Source organism: Hyperoodon ampullatus, assembly GCF_949752795.1.
Source record: "Hyperoodon ampullatus genome assembly, chromosome: 8".
Lineage (NCBI taxonomy): Eukaryota > Metazoa > Chordata > Mammalia > Artiodactyla > Ziphiidae > Hyperoodon > Hyperoodon ampullatus.
In genome coordinates this window covers 14,111,377-14,138,362 of record NC_136921.1, presented here as the reverse complement: position 1 = coordinate 14,138,362, position 26,986 = coordinate 14,111,377, and the positions used below count along the sequence as shown (strand labels likewise).

Sequence of the window (26,986 nt, the reverse complement as noted above, 5' to 3'; positions counted from 1 at the left end):
AATCAATCTCTCCTTGATTTCTTCCTACCTCCCGGTCCACTCCATCTCCACCTCCTGTGTTGGGCCCTCTTTGCCAGCCCCTTATGTGGGAGCGTCACTCAGTGACCTGCCTCGTGGCATTCCTGGGCAAGCTCTTCCAGGCTCAAAGCTTCAACTTTCAAATCCAGAGCCAGTGCCTACTCCTTCCTTCTACGTTGAGACCTATATATGTATCTTCTTCTTGGATATCTCTCTCTGCATGTCAGCCGGAGAGATTACCTTACTTGCTTCATCCATCCCTGCTTGAGCAATCTGTACTTTCTTCTGGATACCTTATTTAAATTACTGGCACAACTATCTGGCTGATAGCCCAAGACAGAAACGTGGGAGTCATTGCCAATATAGTCCTCTCCTTTACTTTCTTTTCCGTCCCCAACTCCTGTCAATTCTGTCTCCTTAACAGCTCTTTACTGTCACCACAACCATGCTGCCATACGGTAGCACAGATCTTTAACCCAGCTGGGCTATTAAAATAAATAGTCTCCTATCTGTCCAACTTCCCTTCAGTGTTACTCATCCCCACAAGCCAACCAATCCATTCTCTGTCTGCCTTTAGTTGTTTTTTCTAACATGTGAACCTGACCTTGTTTCTCTATTTTACAGTAACACTCCAAGGGTTCTTGTTAGTTGTTTTGCAAAAATCTGATCATAGGCCTGTCATTTCCCGCCTGGTGCTGAGCTCTTGACTATGTTACATCCAGGTGGTATTAGTAGCTTAGTAAGTGATAAATGTTGGTGAATAATAAACCCAGTCCAATCTTTCATGCAGTGGACAAGGCCCTTTATTTCATACACTTTGTATGTGATCCACAGTAACAATATAAATCAGCAAGTGAGGAACTTTCTATATAAAGAATTCAGCCATTTGGAAAGATAATCAACTCCACCCAGCTAGACTGGGAGTAGCAGTTTCTGTGTATATCTAAAGGGGCAGCTTGTTTAAGTCACTGAATTTGCATTTACCTCTAGGACACGAGAAAACATAATCTGGTAATTGGATAGGGGATTGAGAGGAGAAATTTAGGGCTGAAAAATGTGTTACTCTGAGCTTTATGATTATTATTATTTACTTCCAACTTTGAAATTAACCTTGTTAATACTTACAATTTGCTGCATGAAGATAAATCTATAGAATTCCCATCACTGGGTGTATCTGGGATTGTGTTTTAATATCGTAAGAGGTTTACTCCGGAAAAAGGTAGACATTTTTGACACTAATGATAAGAATTAAGAATGGATGTGCCCATAAAAAGAAAGAAACAATTAATTTGCTCTTTCAGAGGCTTTAATATTCCCTTTCTCTTCCTCACCATCTGCCTTAATGAAATGCATGTCAAAGTTCACCCAAGAGCTGATTCTGTTTGACTTGAGCTGTATTGTGCCCCTAGTTCCTGATGATTTCCTTCCATCAGATTTACAATACATCATTTCTGAAATATATTTCTCAAGATACTTGGGGGGAAATAGAATTTCTCCATGGTAAAATAAACTTGGGAAATAATTCATTCCATATTCCCTTCAAGAATCTGTGTGTGTGTGTGTGTGTGTGTGTGCATGTATGTGAGACCTGTGAACATCCTGCAGCTTTCTGCAAAACACTCTGTGCCTCTATGAAATTGGTGTCCTGCTCTGATCTCAACCATTTTTTCCCCTGGATTTTAGTGTGCACTTTCTATGGAAGCCTAGAGATTTCAACAACATTTATCCTGTCTTCTTTGAACCTAGTTTGTTTTCCCTATTCAGTCTTGGGTCCTGTTTTCATTATTGTTTTAAAATTTGTATTGGGGTATAATTGATGTACAATGATGTATTACTTTCAGGTGTACAACAAAGTGAATCAGTTGTACATATACATATATCCACTCTTTTTTAGATTATTTTCCCATATAAGCTATTACAAAGTATTGACTAGAGTTCCCTGTGCTATACAATAGGTCCTTATTAGTTATCTATTTTATATTTTTCCTGGAGAATTCAACTATTTCTGGTCTGGAAACGCTGCTTAAAATCCAAACTTGTCTTTGCTTCAGTAACTTAGTACTTTTGGGATGAGGACAGTACCTCATCATTCTGTGCATGTGTGTGTATACAGACATATTTGGATACAGAAGTATATATAGATATTTTGCTTCCATTCTTTTAACGTTTCCACAAATCTAAGTCCTCAAGTGTCTTGTGCCTTGACCAAAGTGAGACTTGGATTCTTGAATTCGTGACTTACTCCTCACTTCTTCATTATTCTACTCCTGCTGCAGCTTGGTTTCTAGAAATTACAGGGGGCTTTGTTGGCAGAGTAACTTGCTACCTTAGTACTTAGTATCTCTCTCAGCCATTCAGGTGAAGCTGTCCCTGGACCCTTGCTCTCTGTTGGGCCACTGTATTATTCTCAGTTCTCTGCTCTCTCATCTTCTTTGTTAAGAGAGACCAAACCGAGAGCTTAGTGTTAATTAGTATTTTGTGTATATTAAAATGAAAACTTTGCTACAGAAGTTTTGCTTAAGAAGTCTGCACCCTATTCATAGATCCCTTTAATTGCTCCCCTGACTCCCAGTGGGAGGAAGTGGTGCTTGTTTTATCACAGAAGTGTTTCATATTTTTTATGGTTATAGATGTTGATTTTAAGTCATTTATGAGGATCAGATAAAGACATGGCTCACCAGTTGTTATTTTCCAAGAGTTTTCATACAATTGCTATATTTATTTTTAGAAACACAGCATTGGCACTATTAATATCCTCACTTAAAGATGGAGAAATTGAGGCAAAAAGGTTAAATGCTTGTCAAAATGAAGGACATATTCCCTTATGAACAGTGGAAGTATCCCCATTAGGTCAGGCTATAAAGTGCGTGGTTTAAAGGCATTTTTCAAAGGGTCAGAGGTAGCAAAGTTGGTAAGAGCATGGACCATGGGGTTAGAGAGATCCGGGCTTAATTCTGGTTCTGTATGTATTGGAGCAAATATTTAATTGTTCAGGACCTGCTTCATAGGCTGTAAAATGAGGTAGTAATACTTATAACACAGGATGTTCAAAATATATATATAGAATGTTGCTGAACTCTGACTTGTGTTAGTTTAACCTAAGTGTGAAGTGCTTTAGTGGATATTAAATACACCTATACTCTTATTTTAAAAAGGAAAGAATGCCTACTGCCTTTCCGAAGAGGCTCAGAACTGTCAAAGTAGAGTGTAGAGGGAGAATTCAAAACTAGTATTGAACTCCATGTGTTTAAATGAGATTCATGCCAGTTTGTTGCCTAGCAACCAGGGTATTTGTCCTTGCTGCCCTGTGGGGAGCCGCAGGGCAATTTAGCACAGGGTAGACTAAAAAGATTGCTTACTGCAATGCAGCAGCCACTGTAAGGGAAACATGGGTTTCTACGAAACCCTACAAATATCAATGAATTCATTTCAGTGCCGGCTTACTCTGGTTTCAAAACTCCAGCCAATGTTTCTCAAAGTGTGGTCCACTAACTACATGCATCAGGGTTACAAAGCTACAGTGGGGTGGTTAGGAAGAAGACTGAGACAAGTGTTCCTTGCAGAGGGCAGCTATAGCAAAGCACACATGGGCAGTCGGCATCATGGTTAAGAGGCCAGGGGCCAGATGGCAGGGGTTGCAATGCCGGACCTGTCTATTCCCAGCTGTATGAGGCTGGACACGTTCCTTAATTTTTCTATGAAAGTTTCATCATCATTAAAAGGTGATGATGATGATAATGACGAAACATATATTTGTAACTACTGCAAGCAAAGGGCTGAGAAGCATATCTGGCACAGAGTTAAGTAGTCAATAAACATCAGCGGCTATTAGCTATTGAGGTCAAGACTTTTTGCCAGCATAATTCTCTGGGGTCATTTCTCAGTCTTAATCCAGCTCTCTGGTGACCCCTTTCTTTCTATCTACTGTCTCCAGGCTCAACTATTCATGTTCCACTATCATCATGTAATGTTTGTCTTCTTTCTATCCTGAGGCACAAGTTTCACTTTATCTCCATCCTTAAAAACAAGTACAACTATGGGAATTTCCACAGGGTTTTCATGGCTAGTGATCCAGAAAAATTAGCAGGGAATAAAAGAGTTTCTTCCCAGGCTTTCTCCACTTTCTTTTTTTTTTTCTACTTTAGATCCACACAGTTGGGAAAAACATGGTAAGAAGATTCATTCATGTTGCCAAGTCTGAGGCTCTGCCCTGAGATTTGGAATCTAGAAGTTTGGCAGTTGCCTGGTATCTGAGGTAAAAGACATTCCACCTGACTTCTCCTTAGAGAAGTTCTTAAGAGAATCGAGAAGCAGAGGGTGGAAGTGAGTAAAGGAGGAATAATCCCAGCTGCAAGTGGTTGGAAGGAAATTAATATAGCAATAAAGGTGAAGGTGAAAATTCCTCCTCAGGAGAAATAGCAAGACAAAGGCATATTTTGTGGCCAACCTGTTCTCAGCTGAAGTGGACATTCTTAGAGAACTACAGAAATAAAGGGATCTATTTGGCCATTTAAAGTCGTGGTGCAGAAGCTCATGAAAATACAAACAAAACTAAAGGCCTCTAAGAACCCTAGAATATCCTTAGAAGTCTCCAGTGTTGTACTGATCTAGTTTTCAGGTCATCCTTTCCCCCGGGAAAGGAGCTAAACTTGACACCTTGGTTGGATCCAGAGATTGGGGTGTGGTTTCTGATTAGGTTCTGGGATTTCGTCTTTGAGCTGATTGGCCCTACCCCAAAGGCTTACCAGGCAATAAAATAAGCAGTGTTAAGAGGCAAAAAAGCTGAAGTAGGCTGGCAACCAAATCCAAGGCCTTGAAAGCCTCAGGTACTAGAGACCCACAGGGGAGAGCTAAGAAACCCTGGTTCATGTGAGAGCAATTTTCCACAGCCTAAAGGAGAGAGACTGCAGAAAATCTGGAACACAGTAATACTCTATATACCCCAAAAGAGGTGCAAGGACCAAGAAAGGAAAGTCCCGAAAATCATGGAAATGTTTATAAGTCTATTCAAATTATACTATATTACAAATGATTAAGAATGGATTATGTCAGAGGAACCTAATTGGCTTCTATCATGGACAGAGAAGCCCAGCAGATAGAATCATAAAGCAAAACACATATGGAATTTTGATCACTCCATATGATATTTTCATTATCAAACTAAAATAATAATAATAATAATAAAAGAATCTGATGAAGTCTCTAAGGTGACTACCTAATAACTTGAAGAATAAAGTTGGATTTTAACTTTTGGAGACATTTTTAAGAAATAGACTTGAGTTGCTTCCAATTCTGGCAGCATTTTTAGATATATTCTAAGTAATTTTTTTTCAAAATACTTTTTAGTTACAGAAATTTGTTTGTAACATCACAGCGATACAGAATATATACACTGAAAATCAATTTCTACCTCCTTCCTACAATCCCAAACTTGTGAGGTAACCAATGTTATGAGTTTAATGTGCATTTTTTAATACTTTTTCTAGGCTTACATAACATATTTACATATTCACATTTTTTTTTAACTCTCCAATGATGTACTGTGTATTCTGCAATTTTCTTCTCTTAACAGCGTCTCATGGGCATTCCAGTTAATACACTTAAATGTATGTAATTTTTTTCAGTTAGTTATTATTATAAAATATAGATGTGCCAAAATATATTCAACCCCACCCTTATCAACTGATATTACAAATTGTCTGGTGCTTCAATACTCATGCTTGTAATTGTATTTTTATGCTCTAGTGTTTGGTTTTCTAATATTCATTTTGCATACTTATATGTATGACTTAAAAAGATACATTTGAATATCTCAAAAGGCTATAGACGTGTGAGAATTACAAACACTGTGTTATAGTGTTTATTTCCCTATAGTCTTACTATCACTAAATGATATTCAACTTAAATTTTTCTTCCTTCAGATATTATACATCATTTTTGTTTTAATTTGTATTTTTATGATTACAAGTGTAGCTGGGCAATTTTTTTTTGAGTTTTTAAAAATTAATTAATTTATTTTTGGCTGCGTTGGGTCTTCGTTGCTGTGTGTGGGCTTCCTCTAGTTGCAGACAGTGGGGTTTACTCTGCTTTGCAGTGCGCGGGCTTCTCATTGCGGTGGCTTCTCTTGTTGTGGAGCATGGGCTCTAGGCATGAGAGCTTCAGTAGCTGTGGCACGCGGGCTTCAGTAGTTGCAGCACGTGGGCTCAGTAGTTGTGGCTCGCGGGCTCTAGAGTGCAGGCTCAGTAGTTGCGGCACACGGGCTTAGTTGCTCCAAGGCATGTGGGATCTTCCCGGACCAGCACTCGACCCCTGTCCCCTGTATTGGCAGGCGGATTCTTAACCACTTCACCACCAGGGAAGCCCCGTAGCTGGGCAACTTTGTACACCTCTTGACCAACTTAGTCTGGAACTCCTGCTCTTTTTGAACTTCCTGCTTCTATTTTTTGCTTGTATTTTCTTGGGTTATTTACCTTTTTCTTATTAACTTGTAGAATTTTGTGTATTAGAAATGTGTGTGGGGTGGTGTGGCAAAAGAACATGAGTTGCAAATGAGTTCACTAACTATTTTCTTTTGGCTTGATTTATGTTCCATTCATCATAAAAATTTAAGACATTTGTTAAATGTGTTCATTTTTCCATAAGTTTCCACTAAAAAACTGTTTTCCTACATTTTTATAAATTTCGTTTCTAAAATTAAGATTTTAAAAATTCATCTGGAATTAATTTTTACATGTACTGTGAGATACAACTCTAACTTTATTTTTGTCCAAAATGGATAGCCAAGTGGTATTTGTTGAATTGTCTACCCTTCCCCAGAGAATTTGAAGTGCCATATTTACCATTTACTAAGTAACCATATGCACTTGGAACTGTTTCTAGATACTCTGTTTCATTTCACTGGCTTATTTTTTTTAATTTCAGAAGACAGGAAAAGATGGAGTATGTCTCTATTTTTTAAAGCTAACTTTTCTCTAATAACAAAGGAAAAAAGAAAACTAGAGCCAAAATTTCACTTATGAATATAAATGCAAAAATTTGAAAAAAATTAGCAATTCTGATGTAGTAAAATATTAAGGTAATAGTATAACTTGAACAAGAAAGTTTATACCAGAAACACAAGTATGAATTCATAGGAGAGCAGCCTATTAATTTTATTACAGTGATGAATTCAAGAAAAAAGCTATTATGTCAATAGGCAGAATATGAATTTCACAACATAGGGTAGCCTGTCTTTATAAGCACTGTGGAGACCAAGAAAGGCCCTTCTTAAACATGATAAAGACCAAGAAAGACCCTTCTTAGACAGTTCTTTTGTACTTGAAACTGTCATAAAACACCAAATCAAGAATAAGACAATACGCCTGATGTTAGCATTATTATTCAATATTGTTTTAGAGTTATTAGATAATAAAATAAGATAAAAATCAAAGAAACAATATACTTATTAGAAAAAAAGAAATTTAAACATTTTTTGCAGATGATGTGACTACACACCTAAAAATTAAAGAAAAAACTATGAGGATCAGAGAGTTTAGTAAGCTAGTTATCCATATTTGAAAATCAATAGCTTTTAAAAAATATCAGCAATGAACAGTAAGAAAAGGAAATGGGTTTTAAAAACTCTACTCATGTTTGCAACAAAACTATAAAATACATAGACATAAACTTAACAACAAAGTTAAAGGTCTTTATGAAGAAAGTGAAATATTTTAGTAAAGAACACATAAAAAGACCTAGTTAAATATTCCCTGTTAGGAATTCAATATCATAAACATTTCAAATCTTACCTAAGTCAACACATATTTCCTGCAGGACTTTTGCAGACCTGGTCTCAATGATTCTGATTTGCTTGTGTATAAAATGATTTATCAACTCTTTTTTTTTCTTTTCTTTTTTTAAACAGTGATGCCCTACTAGATATTAAGACTTCCTCTAAGGCAACTGTAAACAAAATATTATGGTACTGACGTAACATTTTTATCAGTAAATGTGAAAACAGTATACTCAGATATCCTAATGTTATCTGAATTTGCACTTTTTTCTTTTTTTTAACCTTCTTAGGAGGTGGGGTAATTCAATGTGAACTTTGAGAAAATAAATATGAAATGATAGAATTGGGAAAAAATGGCAAATCTATGGCAAAGATGATCTGGATTGAATAGTCCAAAATAAAATATGTATGATTAATCAGATTAGGATCAGTATGTACGTTAATAAAGCTAGCTTCTATTTGCACAAATATGTTTAAGAGCTGAGAAAGGGTTTTGCTATTTTATGTAGCTTCATTTAAATCCTAATTGGGATACACTACTTTCTCAGGATTAAAGACTGCATTTAGATCCCACTACTTTCAGTCTGACCTGTGCTGGGCTAAATGGTATCATTGCATATTCTGTAAAGGAAGGACTGACTTCGTTTATTCATTCAATATACATCTACTAAGTAGCTGTTAAGTGTGGGCCCAATCCCTGCCCCAAAGCCACCTGCAGCTTGGTTAGAAGAAGTAGCAGTTTTATAGGCCCCTCCTACACCAACTAAATGCAAGTAGATGCTATACCAACAGACTTTTATCAGTCCCTTTAAGCTGTCCACATGGTTTTCCCATTAACTATTTCTATAGTTAATACTTGAAAGAAATATCTCTCTTAAAATAGAAACTCTGTTATCCAAAATTCTCACATACTATGGCCTTTCCTACAACTCAATCTAAACAAGGAAAATAAAATTAAATCCTTTTGTTAAGAATACTCAAATAAGGATTAATCTCCAAAATATACAAGCAGCTCATGCAGTTCAATATCAAAAAAACAAACAACCCTATTCAAAAATGGGCAGAAGACCTAAATAGACATTTCTCCAAAGAAGATATACAGATTGCCAACAAACACATGAAAGGATGCTCAACATCACTAATCATTAGAGAAATGCAAATCAAAACTACAATGAGGTATCACTTCACACCGGTCAGAATGGGCATCATCAAAAAATCTACAAATAACAAATGCTGAAGAGGTTGTGGAGAAAAAGGAACCCTCTTGCACTGTTGGTGGGACTGTAAATTTATATAGCCACTATGGAGAACAGTATGGAGGTTCCTTAAAATCTAAAACTAGAATTACCATATGACTCAGCAATCCCACTACTGGGCATATACCCTGAGAAAACTATAATTCAAAAAGAGACATGTACCACAATATTCACTGCAGCACTATTTACAATAGCCAGGACATGGAAGCAAACTAAGTGTCCATCGACAGATGAATGGATAAAGAAGATGTGGCACATATATATGATAGAATATTACTCAGCCATAGAAAGAAATGAAATTGAGTTATCTGTAGTGAGGCGGATGGACCTAGATTCTGTCATACAGAGTGAAGTAAGTCAGAAAGAGAAAAACAAATACCGTATGCTAACACATATATACGGAACCTAAAAAAAAATAGTTCTGAAGAACCTAGGGCCAGGACAGGAATAAAGATGCAGACGTAGAGAATGGACTTGAGGACACGGGGAGGGTGAAGGGTAAGCTGGGACGAAGTGAGAGAGTAGCATTGACATATATACACTATCAAATATAAAATAAATAGTTAGTGGGAAGCAGCTGCATAGCACAGGGAGATCAGCTCGGTGCTCTGTGACCACCTAGAGGGGTGGGATAGGGAGGATGGGAGGGAGACGCAAGATGGAGGGGATATGGGGATATATGTATACATATAGCTGATTCACTTTGGTATAAAACAGAAACTAACAACATAGTAAAGCAATTATACTCCAAAAAAGATGTTAAAAAAAAAAAGAACTAAATGGGAGGAAGCAAAGCTTTATAAAATAAAGGATTGGAAGCATTGCATTTACCTCTCTCACCAGTAAATTTTCTGCTTTGTGTTCTGCATCTTCGGGTACTGTTGAGTACAATGTTCGTACGTCCCAAGAAACTGTGGCAGTCTGAGAGGAACAAGGAAAGGAAATTAAGCCTTCCATATTAAAGCACTGAGCAGACCACTATACCAAAGTCACAATAAAGAATTGTATGAGATCTTAGCATTTAAGGATAAGAAAAGACAGAGAAACTTCCATAGTTCTTACCAATTTAATCTCTAGGAAGGAAGATTCAAACCTCTTTGGATTACCACCACTGGCATTACACTTAGTCCCCCCTGCTCCATGGTTTCAGTTACACATGGTTAACCAGGGTCGAAAAATATTAAGTGGAAACTTCCAGAAATAAACAATTCGTAAGTTTGAAGTTGTGTGCTGTTCTGAATAGCATGATGATATCTCAAGTCGTCACACTCTGTCTGTCCCCACCATCCCATCTCATCGACATCTTCAGGGCTCCATGATCCAGGATGACCCTCCTTCTGATGTATTGTCAGAAAGTTAATAAATAGTAGCCTAATACTATGTCACTACATTGTTCAACCCACTTCATCTCATCACCTAGGCATTTATCATCACACATCATCACAGGAAGAAAGGTGAGTACATTATAATAAGATATTGTGATAGAGAAAGAGACCACATTCACATCACTTTTATTACAGTATATTGTTATAATTGTTCTATTTTATTATTAGTTATCATTGTTAATCTTTTACTCTGCCTAATTTATAAATTAAACTTTATCATAGGTATGTGCGTATAAAAAAAACAGTATGTATAGATAGAGTTTGGTACTGTCTGAAGTTTCAGACATCCACTGGGGATCTTAGAATGTATCCCCAGTGTATAAGGGAGGATTACAACACTGTATTGCAATTACTGTTTTATCTGTGAAGCTCATAATTTTAAGCTGTTTCCTTCCCTGCAGAACACAAAAATTTGGGCATCTGTATATTTTGACTAGTTTATTTATATTGGTATCTTTTTTGTTTTAATGCTATTGATAAAATACATTTGAAATGAAAAAGAAAACCTACAAGATCTGCATTATTTAATCCTACTGTAAACAATCTCTTGAATATCCGCAGGGTAAATTTATCCCCTTTCAGAAGCCCTGTGTGTGTGTGTGGGTGTGTGTGTGTGTGTGTAGCCATAATTACAGTGGGAGAGAAGAAAGGGTATTCAGTAAATCTGCACCTTGAAGAAAATAAGTCATGTTTTTAGTGTCTTTATTTTCACTGAAATAAATAAAACATTTTCAACTTCAATGCTAAACAAACAACTTTTTAATTAAATGAATATACATTAACTAAAAATATAAAGAATCTCTTAATATAAGACATTTAAAACAGAATTCATAGATTGTTTCCCCTGTATATATCTTATGGGATGCCATAAAATGGTAACTTTCCATTAACAGCCACCAGCTTCCTTTAGTCTGTACTCCTTGGCGATTACAAGGATGCTGGGATGATGAGTCTGTTAACATACATGGTACCAACAGTTGAGATCTTTTATTTTGTACATCCCCAAACCCACAAATGATTCATCAGCATTTCTAAAGCACAAAATAAGGTTCACTTGAACTGTTCTAGATGAAGGGCATTTTTTTCTAGACCAATTATTAAAACAGATGAGAGTCTTAAAACCCATACTTTTGGGAAGGAGAGGGGTCCAGGGAATTTAGTCTTCTGAGGTCACAGCTGCAGCTGCAAGCTCTGCCACCAAGGGCAGCATCATTCTTTTTCTTCCAATCCTAGCCTCATATTTTCTTCAAATCCCCTTTTTTCTTCACTCTTGATATAAGCTCCTTGTGGGAAAGAAATTTGGTCTGTCTTGTTCATCGCTATAACCTCAGTGCCTGGTTGGGTGCTCAGTACTTACTTGTTGAGTGTGTTGAATGTGTGTGAGTATGTAAATGTGCATTCTGTGTATGCATGTGGTGTGTGGGCGGTGTGCGTCTGTGTGAGCTTGTGTGGTTGCATGTAGCATGTAAGTATGTCTGTGTGAATGTGTGTGTGTGATGTGTGCCTGGTGTGATTATGCAGGAAGGTATGCTGTACTTGATAGCGTGTGTCTGTATGCATGGCGAGTGTGTCTGTCATGTGTGAGCATGTATATGTGCATGTGTGAGTGGGTGTAGTGTGTGGGTGTATCTGTGTGTGGGGGCGTGCACGCATGTACGTGCATACTGGGTAGATGGGATTTGGACACTGAAACAGGAAGAATGTCATATGACTCTAACAGGATCAGAGGACAAAAGTAATGATCAGAGGACAAAATATAATAAGAAAACTGTAATCAAGATACATTATATAGCAAAAATAAATGCTCATCTTGAAACAAAGATATAGAGCCCCTCGGTCAGTGCATCTGCCCCAAGATTTGACTGCAGTTTGTGTGAAGAGAGTTTGGAAGTGCTCACAGGACATGGCTGTTGATTTAAGCCAAGTATAGATACACGCACAGGGAACCATTACCTCCCACGTGAAGTGTGTTGGAGCCAATTTAGGATTTATTATTATCTAGATTTTACATTTTTGATTCCTTTTGAATTTCCTTTTGCTAGTTGCATCTTTTATGTTATTCATTCTGTTAGAAGATAAACAGTAAATAAACTCTATTGAAAAGTTGGAGTAGAAGATGAAAATCCATGCCTAAATTGAGCTTTGGGGATTATTGCTGGATTTCAATTATCTGGGGATAACTTATTTCCTGTTTGGACAGATAATTTGCAGATACACAGTGTAACGATGCGTTTTCAGGGAACATTACATATTGTGATCTACTGGCAAGATGAAGGATTTTTTTCCTCCAATTGAAAAAATTTTCTATATTTCAGTCATTATTTTATAATAAAATTTTTATATAAAAAAGCAAAAGATTCCTCTTTTTCATTATCCACCACAGTTTATTGATTTCTTGCCTTTAAAAAAAATAATAGCTGCTTTAAAATACTCTAAGTCTGATGGAGAGTAAAGGGGCCCAAAGTTTAGTTTCCTGTTTAGTTATACCATAACCTATCGTCCCACTAAGATCAGTACTCTGTGGTATAGTTCAATAGAGTGAATACTGAGCTGGTTTAAGAAGCTTTTTTTTCTTAATAGTAGGTTTCTGGAAGGTGGGCTTAGGTTTCCAGTAATAATAATTACATGACTACTTGATTTGTGATGCCATGATTAGGGTCCCAAATACACAGGCTAATGCTCATATTCAATGTATGAGATTGGAAGTTCCTTCAATTTGGGGTAATAAAAATTAATCATAGGTACAATGGTTATGTGTGATCCCTGATGACCTCTAGTTATGAGATGATGTTGATTCTTTGCTAAATAAGGCATCTGGGGCTGAATCACCCTCATGTAACCACGTGATAAATCTGAAACAATATTTTACAACATGCACATCTAATACCTTGCACAGAGTACACAAATACAAGAAAAGGAATACATGTATAATAACACGCTATTAACCTCAGTTATAGTTTGTCATACTGCTGGAGAACTTGAGTGAAAAAGCCGAAGACCTCCATACAATTTCAACTTTAAGAACTGTATTGCTTCTACTCATTTTTGATTCCTTTTGTTTTCATTTCTTAATTGAAGTATAGTTGACGTATAATATTACATAAGTTACAGGTGTACAGCATAGTGATTCACAATTTTTAAAGGTTCTATTCCATTCACAGTTACTACAAAATACTGGCTATATTCCTTGTGTTGTACTATATACATCCTTGTAGCTTATTTATTTCATACATAACAGTCTGTACCTCTTAACCCCCTAACCCCATCTTGCTCATTTTAAATTTCTTTCATGTATCTCTGCTGAAGCAAAAATAAATCGATCAAATAGGAAAAAAGTATACAGAGTCATATTTGTTAAGTAAGGGAATTAGCATGGTTACAAATAATTGCTTTTCTGAGAATTAGATGCTTTCAGACCACTACAAATTGCCTTGGCCACAACAGACTTCCTGTTCTCTTTACTAAACCCTCTGGTCGACGATCACTAGAGCTCAATAGCATGAGACAGATCCGAGACTGCACTGGAACTCAGCCGAGCTCCTCATCGGGTGGGAGAGTCTTATAAGGGCCTATTGTCCAGAGATGAGGCATTTGGAAATAAAAACTGTCCTTTTATATATGAAATGAGGCATGCAGGCCTGTGTTTGTAGTTTCAGGTCCATGACATTCAGGCATCCTCCACGGCAGCCCTGACACTTTCTGATTCTTTCTACTCTGCAGTGGGTAGTTTTTGGGGCTTTGTCACAGCTACCATTCTGGTGGCTAAAATGACTACAGAAGACTTCATTCCAAGCACATAGGGGCCATTTCTCAATTGGCCAAAGGCCACTGTCAAATTCTAAAAAAGAAGTTGCTTTTCCTATGTTGGAGCTGAGCAAAGCTCCCTCTGACAGTATTATAGATCCCAGCTGCTCAAAAAGAGGACAAAAATGATGGTGTTTAGAGTAACCCATCAATCTGAGCTTGAGAAGCCAGCAAGCCTCACAATAAGGGCTATTAACTAACCCTTTGTGGTCAATTCCAACATAAGCCTGTGTTTAAAAGTAATCTTCACCTAAATTTCTCAAATTAAAACACTGATATTGGTTTTTATCCGAGTAGAGCAGACACTTACACTACATTTGTTGCTTGAAAAACATTTTTTACCCCATTCAGAAGAGTATTGTGATTTTATTTTTTTTTACATACATGAGAATTCACATGAATACTTTCATTGTGCTTTAAGGGAAAGGTCCTTCTTGTTTTGCTGAGGTTAAACTGTATGGGAAGTGCACCAATAGTGGGCAATTGCCCATAACTGGACCCTAGTCATCATCCAGCCAAGTCAAGCACAGTGATTCATCCATCATAGTATTTAAGTATATAATTAGGGAACTTTGGAGACCTGCTTCAAGACATTTTAGTCTTGGACAGGCAAACCACTGAGCAAGTCACTTCCTTTCTTTTTTCTGTGCTTCATTTTCCAGGCTCCAAAATGTGTCTCACCTCCTCCATGGCGGTAAGGATGAAACGTTTTACATATGGAAAAATGTGAGTATTAATAGAACACACTGTTCCAACAACAGGAATATATTTATTGCACCAGGGTCTCCCCTTGGCAAGGACTCAGAGGTTATGATCTAAGCTCACTCTCCTAGGAGGTACGGTGAAGAAGCCTGCTCTGTGTGAGGCCTGCAGATATGGCCCCATGAGGAGCAACAGGCCTAAGACGTGAGCCAACCCACCGCAGCCAAGCCGCCAGGGCACCTTTTCCTGTGGCTGTGGGCATTCTTTCTTCCACACTGGGCTCACGCCTGCACATACCTTGCCCATTCTCCTCCTCTCAGAAAACCCTTTTCTTTCCTTATTCTTTCCTAATCTCATCTCAGGTTTGACAAAGATGCCACCTTCTTTAGAAAATCTCCTCTAATTCATCCAACATACATCTTCTCTTCTCAGAACTATATGATTTACTGTCTGTATTACCCATGAAGTCTGCAGCTTAACTGTAGAATATTGTGGACCCCAAAGCTCTGCAAGTGATTAATTCAGCCAGTCATTTTACGTGTGTGTACTTTTGTATGTAAGCAAGCCACATTAAATCTGCTTTGGTGATAAAATATAACTATACATGAAATGTTTTGCCATGTTTTTTATTGTGTCTCTGGTATACTTTGTTATCCCTTTTAAAGAATGAAGTACTTGAATGCAGACATGTGTCTTTATGATTTTTTTTGGTATCCTGTCTCTGACCACCTGCATGATCCCTACCTTAATGCTTAGAACAATCCTTTTTTAAAAAAATAACACTGCTATTGAAATATAATTGACATGCCATAACATTCACCCTTTTAAAGCGAGTTCAGTGGTTTTAAGTCTATCCACAGGATTATGCAATCACCATCACTATTTAATTTTAGAATATCTTCATCACCCCCAAAAGAAACCCCATATCCACTAGAAGTTACTTTCCTTTCTCCCTTCTCCCCAGCCCTAGGCAACCTTAATCAGCTTTCTGTCTCTATGGATTTGCCTACTGTGAACATTTCATGTAAACGGAATCATACCGTGGGTACACTTTTGGGACTGGCCTCTTTCACTTAGCATAATGTTTTCAAGGTTCACCCATATTGTCAGTACTTCATTCTTTTTATGGCTGAATAATATTCCACTGAATGGATATACCATATTTTTTTATCCACTCTTCAGTTAATGGACATTTGGGTTGTTTCCACTTTGGATTATGAATAATGAGGCTATGAATATTCACATAGAAGTCTTAATGTGGACATATCTTCCTAGCACAATCAAGTCCAGAGCAGTCTCCACATATCCTTACTGAATTAAAGTAAGCTCTCTAGAATCCCTTCTCTGCAATATTGTAATGGTACCACTCACTGTGGGATTCAGGGAGTTAATATTTTCCCCAAGTCATGCACCTTATTTTTCTAAGAAGCAGTAGGCTCAGAGCACGCTGTTTAGACAGAAACTCCAATAGCAAAAGTCAAGGTGCTTATGTTTGATTTCTGTCATCACAGTTACTCTACATCCTTGAATATGAGCCTTTCCAAATCTCAGCTTCATTAGCTTGTAAACGAGAGCAATATTATAACTAAGAATAACCTAGTTTGAGAAAGACTCTTACTTAGCTTTTAAATTGCAATCACAGTGTTCTTGCATGAACACTGAGAGCCATTTAAAGTCTGCTTTTCAGGCTGAGAAGCCAAGGATTAAAAAGAGGTTGACATTCTTATAAAATGTTAGGCTGTGTCTCAGTAAGAGATGCAAGAAGAAAAAAATAAATGATCACGGCCTTTCTGCTTTTCCATTTAAAAGATATTAAAGTCTTTCTGCTTCCTCTCACAAAATGACCCATGTGGTTGAGCCTGGAAGTCCCCACATACCAGTTGCTTTTTATAGCTAAAAACATGCTATGAAAGAATAAATGTTAAGAAAGCACAGTTCACGAAGTCTTGTTAATAAGCCATGAAAATTTCAGGATGCGTTGGAGAGCCCTGAGACTCTACTTCTGAACTACTGATATGAAGAAAGGATTTGCGAAGATTATGTTAACTCTCTCGACAGGCTATTTCTCGACAGGCTATTTCAGATGTTCAATGTAGACCTTTGACTTTGAAGATGCCACTGACCAGTGTTGAAAGTCTAACCTTTCAAGCGGAAGTACTGTTTCCTGTTCATGTCGGTGTCCTTGCTGTCTACAGCAAGTAGCTCACAGAAGGTGGGCCAGGAAACTGAGTGGAAATAGAGCAGTTTGACAGGGGTGGGCGGTATGGAAATACAGGTGATCAGGTGGCCTTTCCACAGCGTCAGTATTGCTTTTGGACCTCTGAACTTTCTTCTTTAAGGTTTTTACATCTTCCAGAAATGATGCCACTTGAGGCTTTCTGTATCTTTCTCTCACCAAGAAACTTATTTCTGCCTTTCTCAATTTTTGTTCTGCTATTTTGTATCATTTTCTCCTTCGACTGAAACACTCCCCGATATGATTCACTATGTCCTTGAAACTTTTTTTTAAAATAGATATTTATTGGAGTATAATTGCTTCACAATACTGTGTTAGTTTCTGTTGCACAGCAAAGCGAATCAGCCATATGCATACACGTCCCCATATCCCCTCCCTCGTGAGCATCCCTCCCACCCTCCCTATCCCACCCCTCTAGGTCATTGCAAAGCACCGAGCTGATATCCCTGTGCAAACTGTTCTTTAGCTCTTGTTTTCCTTTCTTACTCTCCTTTCTTACTTCGTGAAGCCACAATCTGGTGACTAAGTTCTTTATTTTTTGGTCTTAAGTTTCTATTACTACCAGCTTCAAAAAGAAAGATGAGAAAAACAAGAGTAGCAAATACAATTACTGAAGGAGTGCATGGTTTTGAAATGAATGAGTTAATAAATGCATCTAGACCGCTTATTCCAAGTAATTATTACGATGCAAGCAGTACAGAAGATCACACTGCTTTTTCCCAGAACCCACGCACCAGAGGAAGGGTTTCTACCTCGTGGGCCAAGAAAGAGGAAAATGCTTCTACTTTGTTTTCTTAATCTGGAAGAAGATGATTTCAATTCAATGTTCAACAATCTTTATTGAATGCCCATGAGCCAGACGTCGTGTTGGGTACTTAAAATACAGATAAGAATTGACTTCTCCCTTGCCTAGTAACAGAAAGCAAGTGAATAAGTACATGGTGCTACAGGGAGGAAATAAGCCTTTGTTGATAGCAGCTAAGTGCCAGTCACTGTATCGGATGGAATGAGCCTCTGGGGAAAGGGATCCGGATTTAGCGCTGTTTTTTTAAGGTGATGTGTTAAGTTGTGTCAAAGAGGAAAGTATCATATTAATGATCTCAAGAAAAACCAATTACTTCATTCTCTTTATTCTCAAATTTCATTTCAGAATAGGATTTTTGGTTCCTAAAGGTACTCAAAGTTATATTCTAAAATAATAACATACATGTGTCTGAAAGACAACTCGTGAAATAGATATTCATTTTCCACCTGCTTGGTGCCAAGTGCCATTCTAGTTGCTGGGGGGTCTTACCATGATCAAGGCAGGTACATCCTTGTCCTGCTTGAGGTTACTCACTGATGGTGAGAGAGTGAAAAAGCAAACCAAGATCTTCCTTGGTAGTGGTAAGTATTATAAAGAGAAGCAAACAGGGGGATGTGATAGAGTAACACAGGGTGGAGGTGGGGTAATGCAGGTTGGAAATCAGAGATGGTTCTTTGAAGAGGTAGCATTTGAACTGAATCATGAATGGAAAACACGAACCAGCTGTGCGAGGGGTGTAAAGGCCCCACAGAGGGGGCGGGCTGGGCAAATGCAGGGAACACAAAGAACGCTAGGTATCTGTGTAGTGACCAAGGGAAACAGGCCTCGGAGAAAACGGCTCAGAGATTATCAGGAGCCAGGTGAGAAGCTGGATTGACTCTAAAGGCAATGGAAAACCACTGGAAAGTTTTAACTAGAGGCGTGGCATTATCTGACTTGTATTTCCATTGAATAAATCAATCAAGGCAAAGAAGGATGCAGGAAGACCAGTTAAAGACCACTTCTGGGGATCCAGGCAAAAAAGGATGTTGATGGCTTGGGCCAGCAGTGTGAATGGAATCCTGTCTTAAAAAATAATCTCCTTTAAGGGGTATAGAGGCCCAGGTGAAGACTTTGTTTCTTGCTCTTTCTTTTTTTTTTTCTTTGCAGTATGCAGGCCTCTCACTGTTGTGGTCTCTCCCGTTGTGGAGCACAGGCTCCGGATGCCCAGGCTCAGTGGCCATGGCTCACGGGCCCAGCCGCTCCGCGGCATGTGGGATCTTCCCAGACTGGGGCACGAACCTGTGTCCCCTGCATCGGCAGGCAGACTCCCAACCACTGTGCCACCAGGGAAGCCCTCTCGTTATTTCTTAACCATAAGCATTCGTAATCAATTTTAGTTTTTATCCATATTAGGGCACATACTCCTTAAACACAGGGCTTTTGTTTTTCTTGTCAGTCTCTCTTGTCTAGAAAGTGCTGCTCTATATTCAGCGCCTTGTGGGTGCTGAATAAATATTGATTAAACAAACCAAATAATGAATCATGTCTCCTGCAAGCGTGGGTGCTTGGTAACACGGAAACACAGAAGTGAGCTAGATTCTTCCATCTGTGGGGCACAACTGGGAAGAACATTGGAGGGAGGGTGGGGAGTTTGGGGCCACTCTCCTCCTTCCATCCTGAGATGCTTTGGGATTGGAGTGGCCACTCAATTACTACCTCCCATTGGGTGCCTGGGGGCTGTGCACACATATCCCAGAGCATCCTTATCCATTGCTTAAGGATGGGCCTGGGAAATGATACCCTAGCCAGGTGAACAGAAGCCTTGCTGTTGGCGAGCAACACCCCTGAAATGTGATGCAGGCTGTGGATGGAGCAGACTGTGTCAGAGAGCATTTAAAGAAGGGTTTTACTCCACATGGAGGGAGAGGAAACCCCCCCAAAATGAGCATGGTTGTACTGTATAGCGGGGATCCCCAAACTTCTTCTGTAAAGGGTCAGATAGTAAATCTTTTAGGGCCCTCTCTCTCTGCTGCAATTACTGCACCTCTGTTGTAACTCTGCAGCTGTATCATGAAAGCAGCCATGGACAACAGGTGAATGAATGGGTGTCATTGGGTTCAAATAAAACTTTATTTGTGGATACCAAAATCTGAATTTCATATAATTTTCATGGGTTATAAAATATTCTTTTTTTCCCTTCAACTATTTAATCAATTCTATGAAGAAAATAAAACAGGGTAGTGTTTAAAAAACATAAAAACCATTCTTAGTTCACGGGACATACGAAATTAGGTAACAGGCCACCCATGAGCCATTGTTTGTCAACCCTTACTCTGTAGAGTAGGAAAGCAGGAAACCAATCCATCTGAATGTTGTTCAAAAACTGGCAACTTTACGTGGTAATAATATTTAATACTATCCTTTTGTTTGTCAAAATATCATTTCGTGGAAATGAAAATTTAGCTGTTTGTCTAATACAATATTTTCTGATGATACGGTGGCATCAAATGTCTCTTGAGCACCTGCCAATTGGGAGCTATGCTCCCAGCTGGTTCCCAGCTTCTTCTACACCCTGTTATGTGTTCTCCGTGCAGAGGTCAGATGAGCTTTTAATAATATGCACCAGGTCACTTGTTCCCCTTCTTGAAACACTCCAGTGACTCGCCACTTGCCTTTCAAATAAGATGCAAATGTCTTATCTTGTCCTTGCCTGACCTCAACTCTGACCACTATGGCTGTCCACCCATACCGCTCTTCAATCTCAGACCTCTCCTGGGCTTTCAGAGCAGCTTCCTGCAGCCCCAAACCCTCCTTCCTTCCCCAGGCTTTAGCAGGGTTGGTCTTCTTTGGGAATTCAGAGCTCAGCTCAAACGTCGGCTTGTCAGAGGTGCCCTTGAGCATCCAGTCCAGCTCAGTTCTTCCCCTCATTACTTCTATTACTTGGCCCGGTTCATTCTTCATAGAACTGGTCTTTATCTGAATTATCTTGCTAATTTATTAATTAATTAATTTTTTTTTGCCTGATTCCTCCCACCAGAAGGTAAGCTTCATTAAAACAAGGAAATTTCTGTCTCATCACTGCTGTCTTCCCATTCTGAGATATTTTAATACCTAACATTCGGTATTATACCTTATATATTTGTTGAATGAATAAAGGAAGGACATCGTGTGAGGGGTGATAGAATGTTACGTTCAGAATTGTGCTAGTATTTTACACCAGTTGGGAATGAGGGTGACTGTGTATGACAGGGTGGGGGGTTGGGTTGGGGAGGAAGACCATGACCTTGAGAAATGGGCAAGGACCAGATCATGGAGAAACCCTCGGGAAATACTACAGTGTTTGCCCTTTGTTTTGAAGGCAATGGGGGTGGCCACAGATGGGTCTTAAGCAAGGCCAAGATAAAAGGATTCAGTGTATTTATTGGCATGTTTACATTGGGAAAATAACAAAGCACATTATTATATGCTCTGTTTACACCATTAAGGATAACAAAGGACACAGAGTAATCAGACCAGTCTTAACTTAAATGAGTGTGGAAAGATGCCAAAAAATGAATTCAAATTCAGTACAAATGCTACATCGCATCTACATGCCTCCATTCTCTTCTTGAGCTGGGGGAACTTGGAGGAGCTTTTGATGTATTTCTGAGTAACAGAGCTAGAAGAAAAGGGGCTCCAAGTGTCAAGTTGTTTGTGTGTGTGCTGTTTGACAGAAAGAGACTGTTTCAAGGTTTACCCTCGGTCTGAAAGAAAATGAGGATGCGGAATTAAAAACTAAAACGTGGTTCAACTTTGTGCTTGCAGCTCAGGCTCCGTGGCCTGGTCCGACCACGGAAACGAGATTTCTGTCCGAGATAAGCCTCTTTTAAAGTGTGTCAAACACTCAAGCGAGAGACATTTAAAAGTCTGAAAAACAGATGGGAAGAGTTTCTTTTTTTTTTTTTTTTTTTTTTGCGGTACGCGGGCCTGTCACTGTTGTGGCCTCTCCCGTTGCAGAGCACAGGTTCCGGACGCACAGGTTCAGCAGCCATGGCTCACGGGCCTAGCCACTCCGCGGCATGTGGGATCTTCCCAGACCCGGGCACGAACCCGTGTCTCCTGCATCGGCAGGTGGACTCTCAACCACTGCGCCACCAGGGAAGCCCAGAAGAGTTTCTTTTTTCCTGTCTACAAATCGTCTCCTTTCTTTCCATCATTCTTGCTACTTGGAACAGAAAATTGTTGACTTCCACACACCTTGTTTTTTATTCATTCATGGAGAATGGTGAAGAAAATGAACCTTTAGAAGCCAGAAGCTAGATAGGCCCCCAAGATAAGAGAAGGAATGGACGTTTGAGGCTGCTTGAGGAAGTGGAAGCCCTGGAGCCCCAGCAACTCGTCAGAGGTTTCCGCAGACAGTGGCTGTGCCACAGGTTACCTCAGAGCCGCTTTTTCATCTGCTTTAAGAAGAACTGAGGGGCAGGACAGGAATAAAGATGCAGATGTAGAGAATGGACTTGAGGACATGGGGAGGGGGAAGGGGAAGCTGGGACGAAGGGAGAGAGTGGCATGGACATATACACACTACCAAATGTAAAATAGCTAGCTAGTGGGAAGAAGCTGCATAACACAGGGAGATCAGCTCGGTGCTTTGTAACCACCTAGAGGGGTGGGATAGGGAGGGTGGGAGGGAGACACAAGAGGGAGAGGATATGGGGATATGTGTATACATATAGCTGATGCACTTTGTTATACAGCAGAAACTAACACAACATTGTAAAGCAATTATACTCCAATAAAGATGTTAAAAAAAAAGAAAGAAATTATATCCAACCACACACACACACACAAAAAGATGTTCATGTTTGTGATGTCTGAGACTACCTTTCTCCTACAAAAAAAGGAAAGGTTACTATCTGCTTGTGGTAATATCTGTTTATACAGATATTCACTAACAAATTAAACATGCTTCAGATGACCACGGATGGAATGCTTGGGACACATGGGTGCTCATCATCCATAACTTTACTGTGCTTGTCTCCAAAATGAATTTCTTTTTTATTCATTCCCTGCACTACCCTCTGGAGAGTTCTGTGTGCCAGTGAGCATTGTCCTAAAGGGGACACATCTCAGATCACAAATCCTTCCATGAAGATGCGCTTGCCTACCTTTCCTTGCCCACAAGGCTAAACAAGGGACAACCATGATTAAGGGTGATTTTTAAGACCTACACCTTTTGTGCCAAGAGAGTCCCGCCTCTGCCTTTGGTTGGTTCCAGTTGCTTGGAAGCTTTCAGTTGCAAATGGCCTAAGGGAGGAAGTGTTCTGTGAGGCTAGGTAAGTGGTTAGAAACCAAGATCCTGGCAGGGACACAAGTACCACCTGGAGCCAGACAGCCCCCCATGCCCCTTCCATCCCAAGTGGCCACAGTATCACTGAGCCTCCAATCTTCCAACTCTAGAAGGCCCTGGGCACTTTCTATTGCTGGATATGCATTCCATCTGTGATGCTGGTGATGTAGGGTGCCCACAGGAAGAGGGCTGAGCTCCCCAAATCTATAAGGAAAGACAGCGACACAGTGTGGGAGGATGTACTATCACCTTGTGGGGTCATTCTGAACTTAGATGGCTTGAAAAGACAACACTTACTGAAAAGTCGTCACTGGGGAAGAATAGGAGATCTCGAAGGGGATCATTCTGGTAGGTCTTTTCAAGTTCTTCAATGACAGTTTCATAATCCAAAGGCTGGAGAAGCCTGGGCTTTTCTTGCTGTAGACAAAGAAAATATTGTATTAACCACTGAAACAGAGAATCTTGCTTTTTCTCAACATCTGGTTGGATTTCATTTCTTAGAATCACCAAAGCTTTGATATCGTGCAACCCTTCTAAGAGAGTCATGGAGACTCCAGGCATTTGGGGCAAAGCCACATAACTATTATTTCCAGATCTGAAATAATATGAGAAGATCTTGAAATACCTGACATCTCACTCAGTAATTTAAGCACCAAGCCTCCAGGGCACATGGTATTCAGCCTTGTCACATCCATAGAGTAGATGTTTATGTAAACCTGATCTTTGTTAATGTGGAGAAAGACCTTCTCCCTACTTGCTATATTATTATGATGATCATCATTTTTCATGAATTAGATACTTCCTTTGAGGTCTACTTGGGTCTATTTTAAACCATTGGCTCCCTGCTAGCAATCGAAGTAAGACAGACTGTCTTAGTCATCACTGAAACATGGATCCTGTGTCAGGATTAATTGCTTGGCTCTGAGCTTCTTTGCCGATATAGAGAGAAGTTGGGTAATTCTTTAGTAGAATTGAAAAACACAATTAATATGGAAACAGTATGGTGAAAATGGAGAAGAGTCTGAAAAAATGGCTCAATAATCTCACCACATTAAATTCCTAAAGCCAAGGGTAAAGGCACCTCCCTCAAAGAAGCTGCCCCAAGAGATAAATGCCAGTGGGAGAAAGGTGGTTGTTTCAGTCTACGGTTGATATGTTTACGACAAACTGTATAGAACTCTTAAAGTGAGAAAGATGGAGCCCAAAATAAATAATAAAATATTACAGAAGACCAAGGACACAGTCTAAGTTCCCTTAGCCCTTGGATGAAGCATTCATGCAACCTAAATAAAAAGGGATCATTGTTTGGATTATTTTGGGGCTCCTGGAAGCTGGAGTGGTCAACATGAAATCTGCATGCTAAAGTGATCTCATAAATGAAAAAAAAATTGTTTTATTTTTCATGTCAATGACATCAGCAGACACTTTCCCACCAACCCCACCCCTCCCCGCTCTGCAAAGCCCACAGATTTAGCTTCAACTTCTAAAGCCTTCTTTGGAAGATCTCTGCTGGTAAAGCTCCAGAAACTGTTACCAACATTTTAATAATTGCTAATGAGCTCCTCAAAGCAGCAGTCAATGTTTTTTTCCAACTATAAAAAACAAAACAAAACAAAAGGTAACATGGTTGGCCAACAACAAGGGTTTCCATGTACTTTCTGCACCAAAACAGAACAAAAACAAACCCATTTTACAAATGCTTAAGTAAACTGAGGATGATGAAAGGTGAATATTCTCTCTGGAAGGGCCGTTCAATGAAGATTGCTGATTTAGTAAATAAAAACACAGGACTTCACGCTTGGAGAAAAGAAGAAATTTAGTTGCCCAACATAATCCATTTAGTGAAAGCTGTGAGACATTCAATATTTTCAAGTAGAAGATACAGAGACACTATGGCATGATGGGTAATTGAAAAAAAAGTCCTTCTTGTATCCTTTCCCTGCCTTTTTTTTTTTCTTGCGGTTCGCGGGCCTCCCACCGCTGCGGCCCCTCCCGTTGCTGAGCAGAGGCTCCGGACGGGCAGGCTCAGCGGCCATGGCTCACGGGCCCAGCCGCTCCGCGGCACCTGGGATCCTCCCGGACTGGGGCACGAACCCGTGTGCCCTGCATCAGCAGGCGGACTCCCAACCACTGCGCCACTAGGAAAGCCCTTTCTCTGCCTTCTGATATAATTATTCTATTTTAGACTTCTTTTAGGTTCCAATTCCCTATTTTCCCAGGCAAAAATTAATTCCAAGAAGCACAGATTGATAGCTCAAGAGGCAAATGCAGGCTCCAGACGTTTGTTTTGGCTCACTTATCTTAATGAATTTAGTTGGCTTTGAATGTCTTTGAGTAGCGGTATTTCACTCCAGGTCAGCAACAGACCTCAGTAGCCTATCACCTCTTACCCTGCAATGTCACATTTAAAAAAATTTTTTTTTAACTTTTTATTTTATATCGGAGTCTAGTTGATTAACAATGTTGTGATAGTTTCAGGTGTACAACAAAGTGATTCAGTTATACATATAAATGAATTTATTCTTTTTCAACTTCTTTTCCCATTTAGGTTGTTACATAATACTGAACAGAGTTCCCTGTGCTATACAGTAGGTCCTTGCTGGTTATCCATTTTAAATTTAGCAGTGTGTACATGTCAATCCCAAACTCCCTAACTATCCCTTCCCCCCACCCTTCCTCCCCTGGTACCCGTAAGTTCATTCTCTAAGTCTGTGAGCCTGTTTCTGTTTTGTAAATAAGTTCACTTGTATCACGATGTCACATTTATAATATATTACCAGCTGCCCCAATAAGCCTGCAAGTCTGAAACACCTGGCTTATTCTGGAATCTCTTTTCTCCCCCTTATATTGTGTTTGTGTATGAAACGTAGCAAATAAAACAGAATGCATTGTAAAACGGTCAGGAAGCTCTTATCTCTGCCATCGAGTTGGTTTCCTCACTGTTTCTTCAGCTCAAGTGTCTGATGTCCTTCTACCAACAGCTCATGATGTGATTACTAACACTTTCCCTTTTCTCTCCCTTCTTTACATCAACATGCATAGCAGTGTGGCTTGGTGTGCATTGGGATTTGTAGGTCTAAATACTGTCGGCAATCCCCCGACCCCTGACCAGCCTCCTCCCATGACTGGTGACTGTTTAATGAGGGGTGCATCCGCCACAAAAACAGGAGTGCCCCTGTGGCCTCTGTCCTTCTGCACAGCCCCTTCCGGTGCCCCTCACCAGATCTCTGAGCTGGGTGGAGGGCTGTCTTGGCAATCATGCCCATTCCACTCACCCTTCACAGCACCTGCCCCAGAACCTGGGCCTGGGCCAGAGAGGCAGGGGGAAGAGGAGGCATTAGTAGGAAAAAACAACAGAAAAAAATATGAACAGACTCAGCTTTGGGATTTCCAAACACAAAAGAAATTATATATAAATATATATCTCTACCACATGCAAAGGAAAGACGTCGTTTTCTTTTCCCAAAGAAATAAAATGGAGAAAGCCTCAAAAAAAAAAAAAGGCAAATGACATAAGGATGTTTTAGAAGGCCTTCTACAGTCTTGTTCTCACTATCATTTTAATTTTATCTCCCACTAGTTGAAACCTTGAGCATTAATGAACAACTGCAGGTCAAGAAGACCTTCAAAGATCTTTGTATTTTTTTATTTATTTACTTACTTACTTGTTTATTTATTTACTTTTACTAGGGCCCAAA

General features: G+C 39.4%; 1 protein-coding gene across 5 annotated transcripts in view; it reads right to left on the bottom strand.

Annotated features, from left to right (window-relative positions):
* Positions 1-26,986, bottom strand: part of DOCK10 (dedicator of cytokinesis 10) — a gene marked incomplete at both ends in the record, with an annotated part of 299,463 nt that overhangs the window by 136,893 nt on the left and 135,584 nt on the right. For all 5 annotated transcript variants that reach the window (XM_079710445.1, XM_079710444.1, XM_079710442.1 and 2 more), the window contains 2 exons: positions 9,877-9,966; positions 23,586-23,705. In XM_079710445.1, the coding sequence (XP_079566571.1) occupies positions 9,877-9,966; positions 23,586-23,705 (210 nt within the window). The remainder of the gene's footprint in view (positions 1-9,876; positions 9,967-23,585; positions 23,706-26,986) is intronic.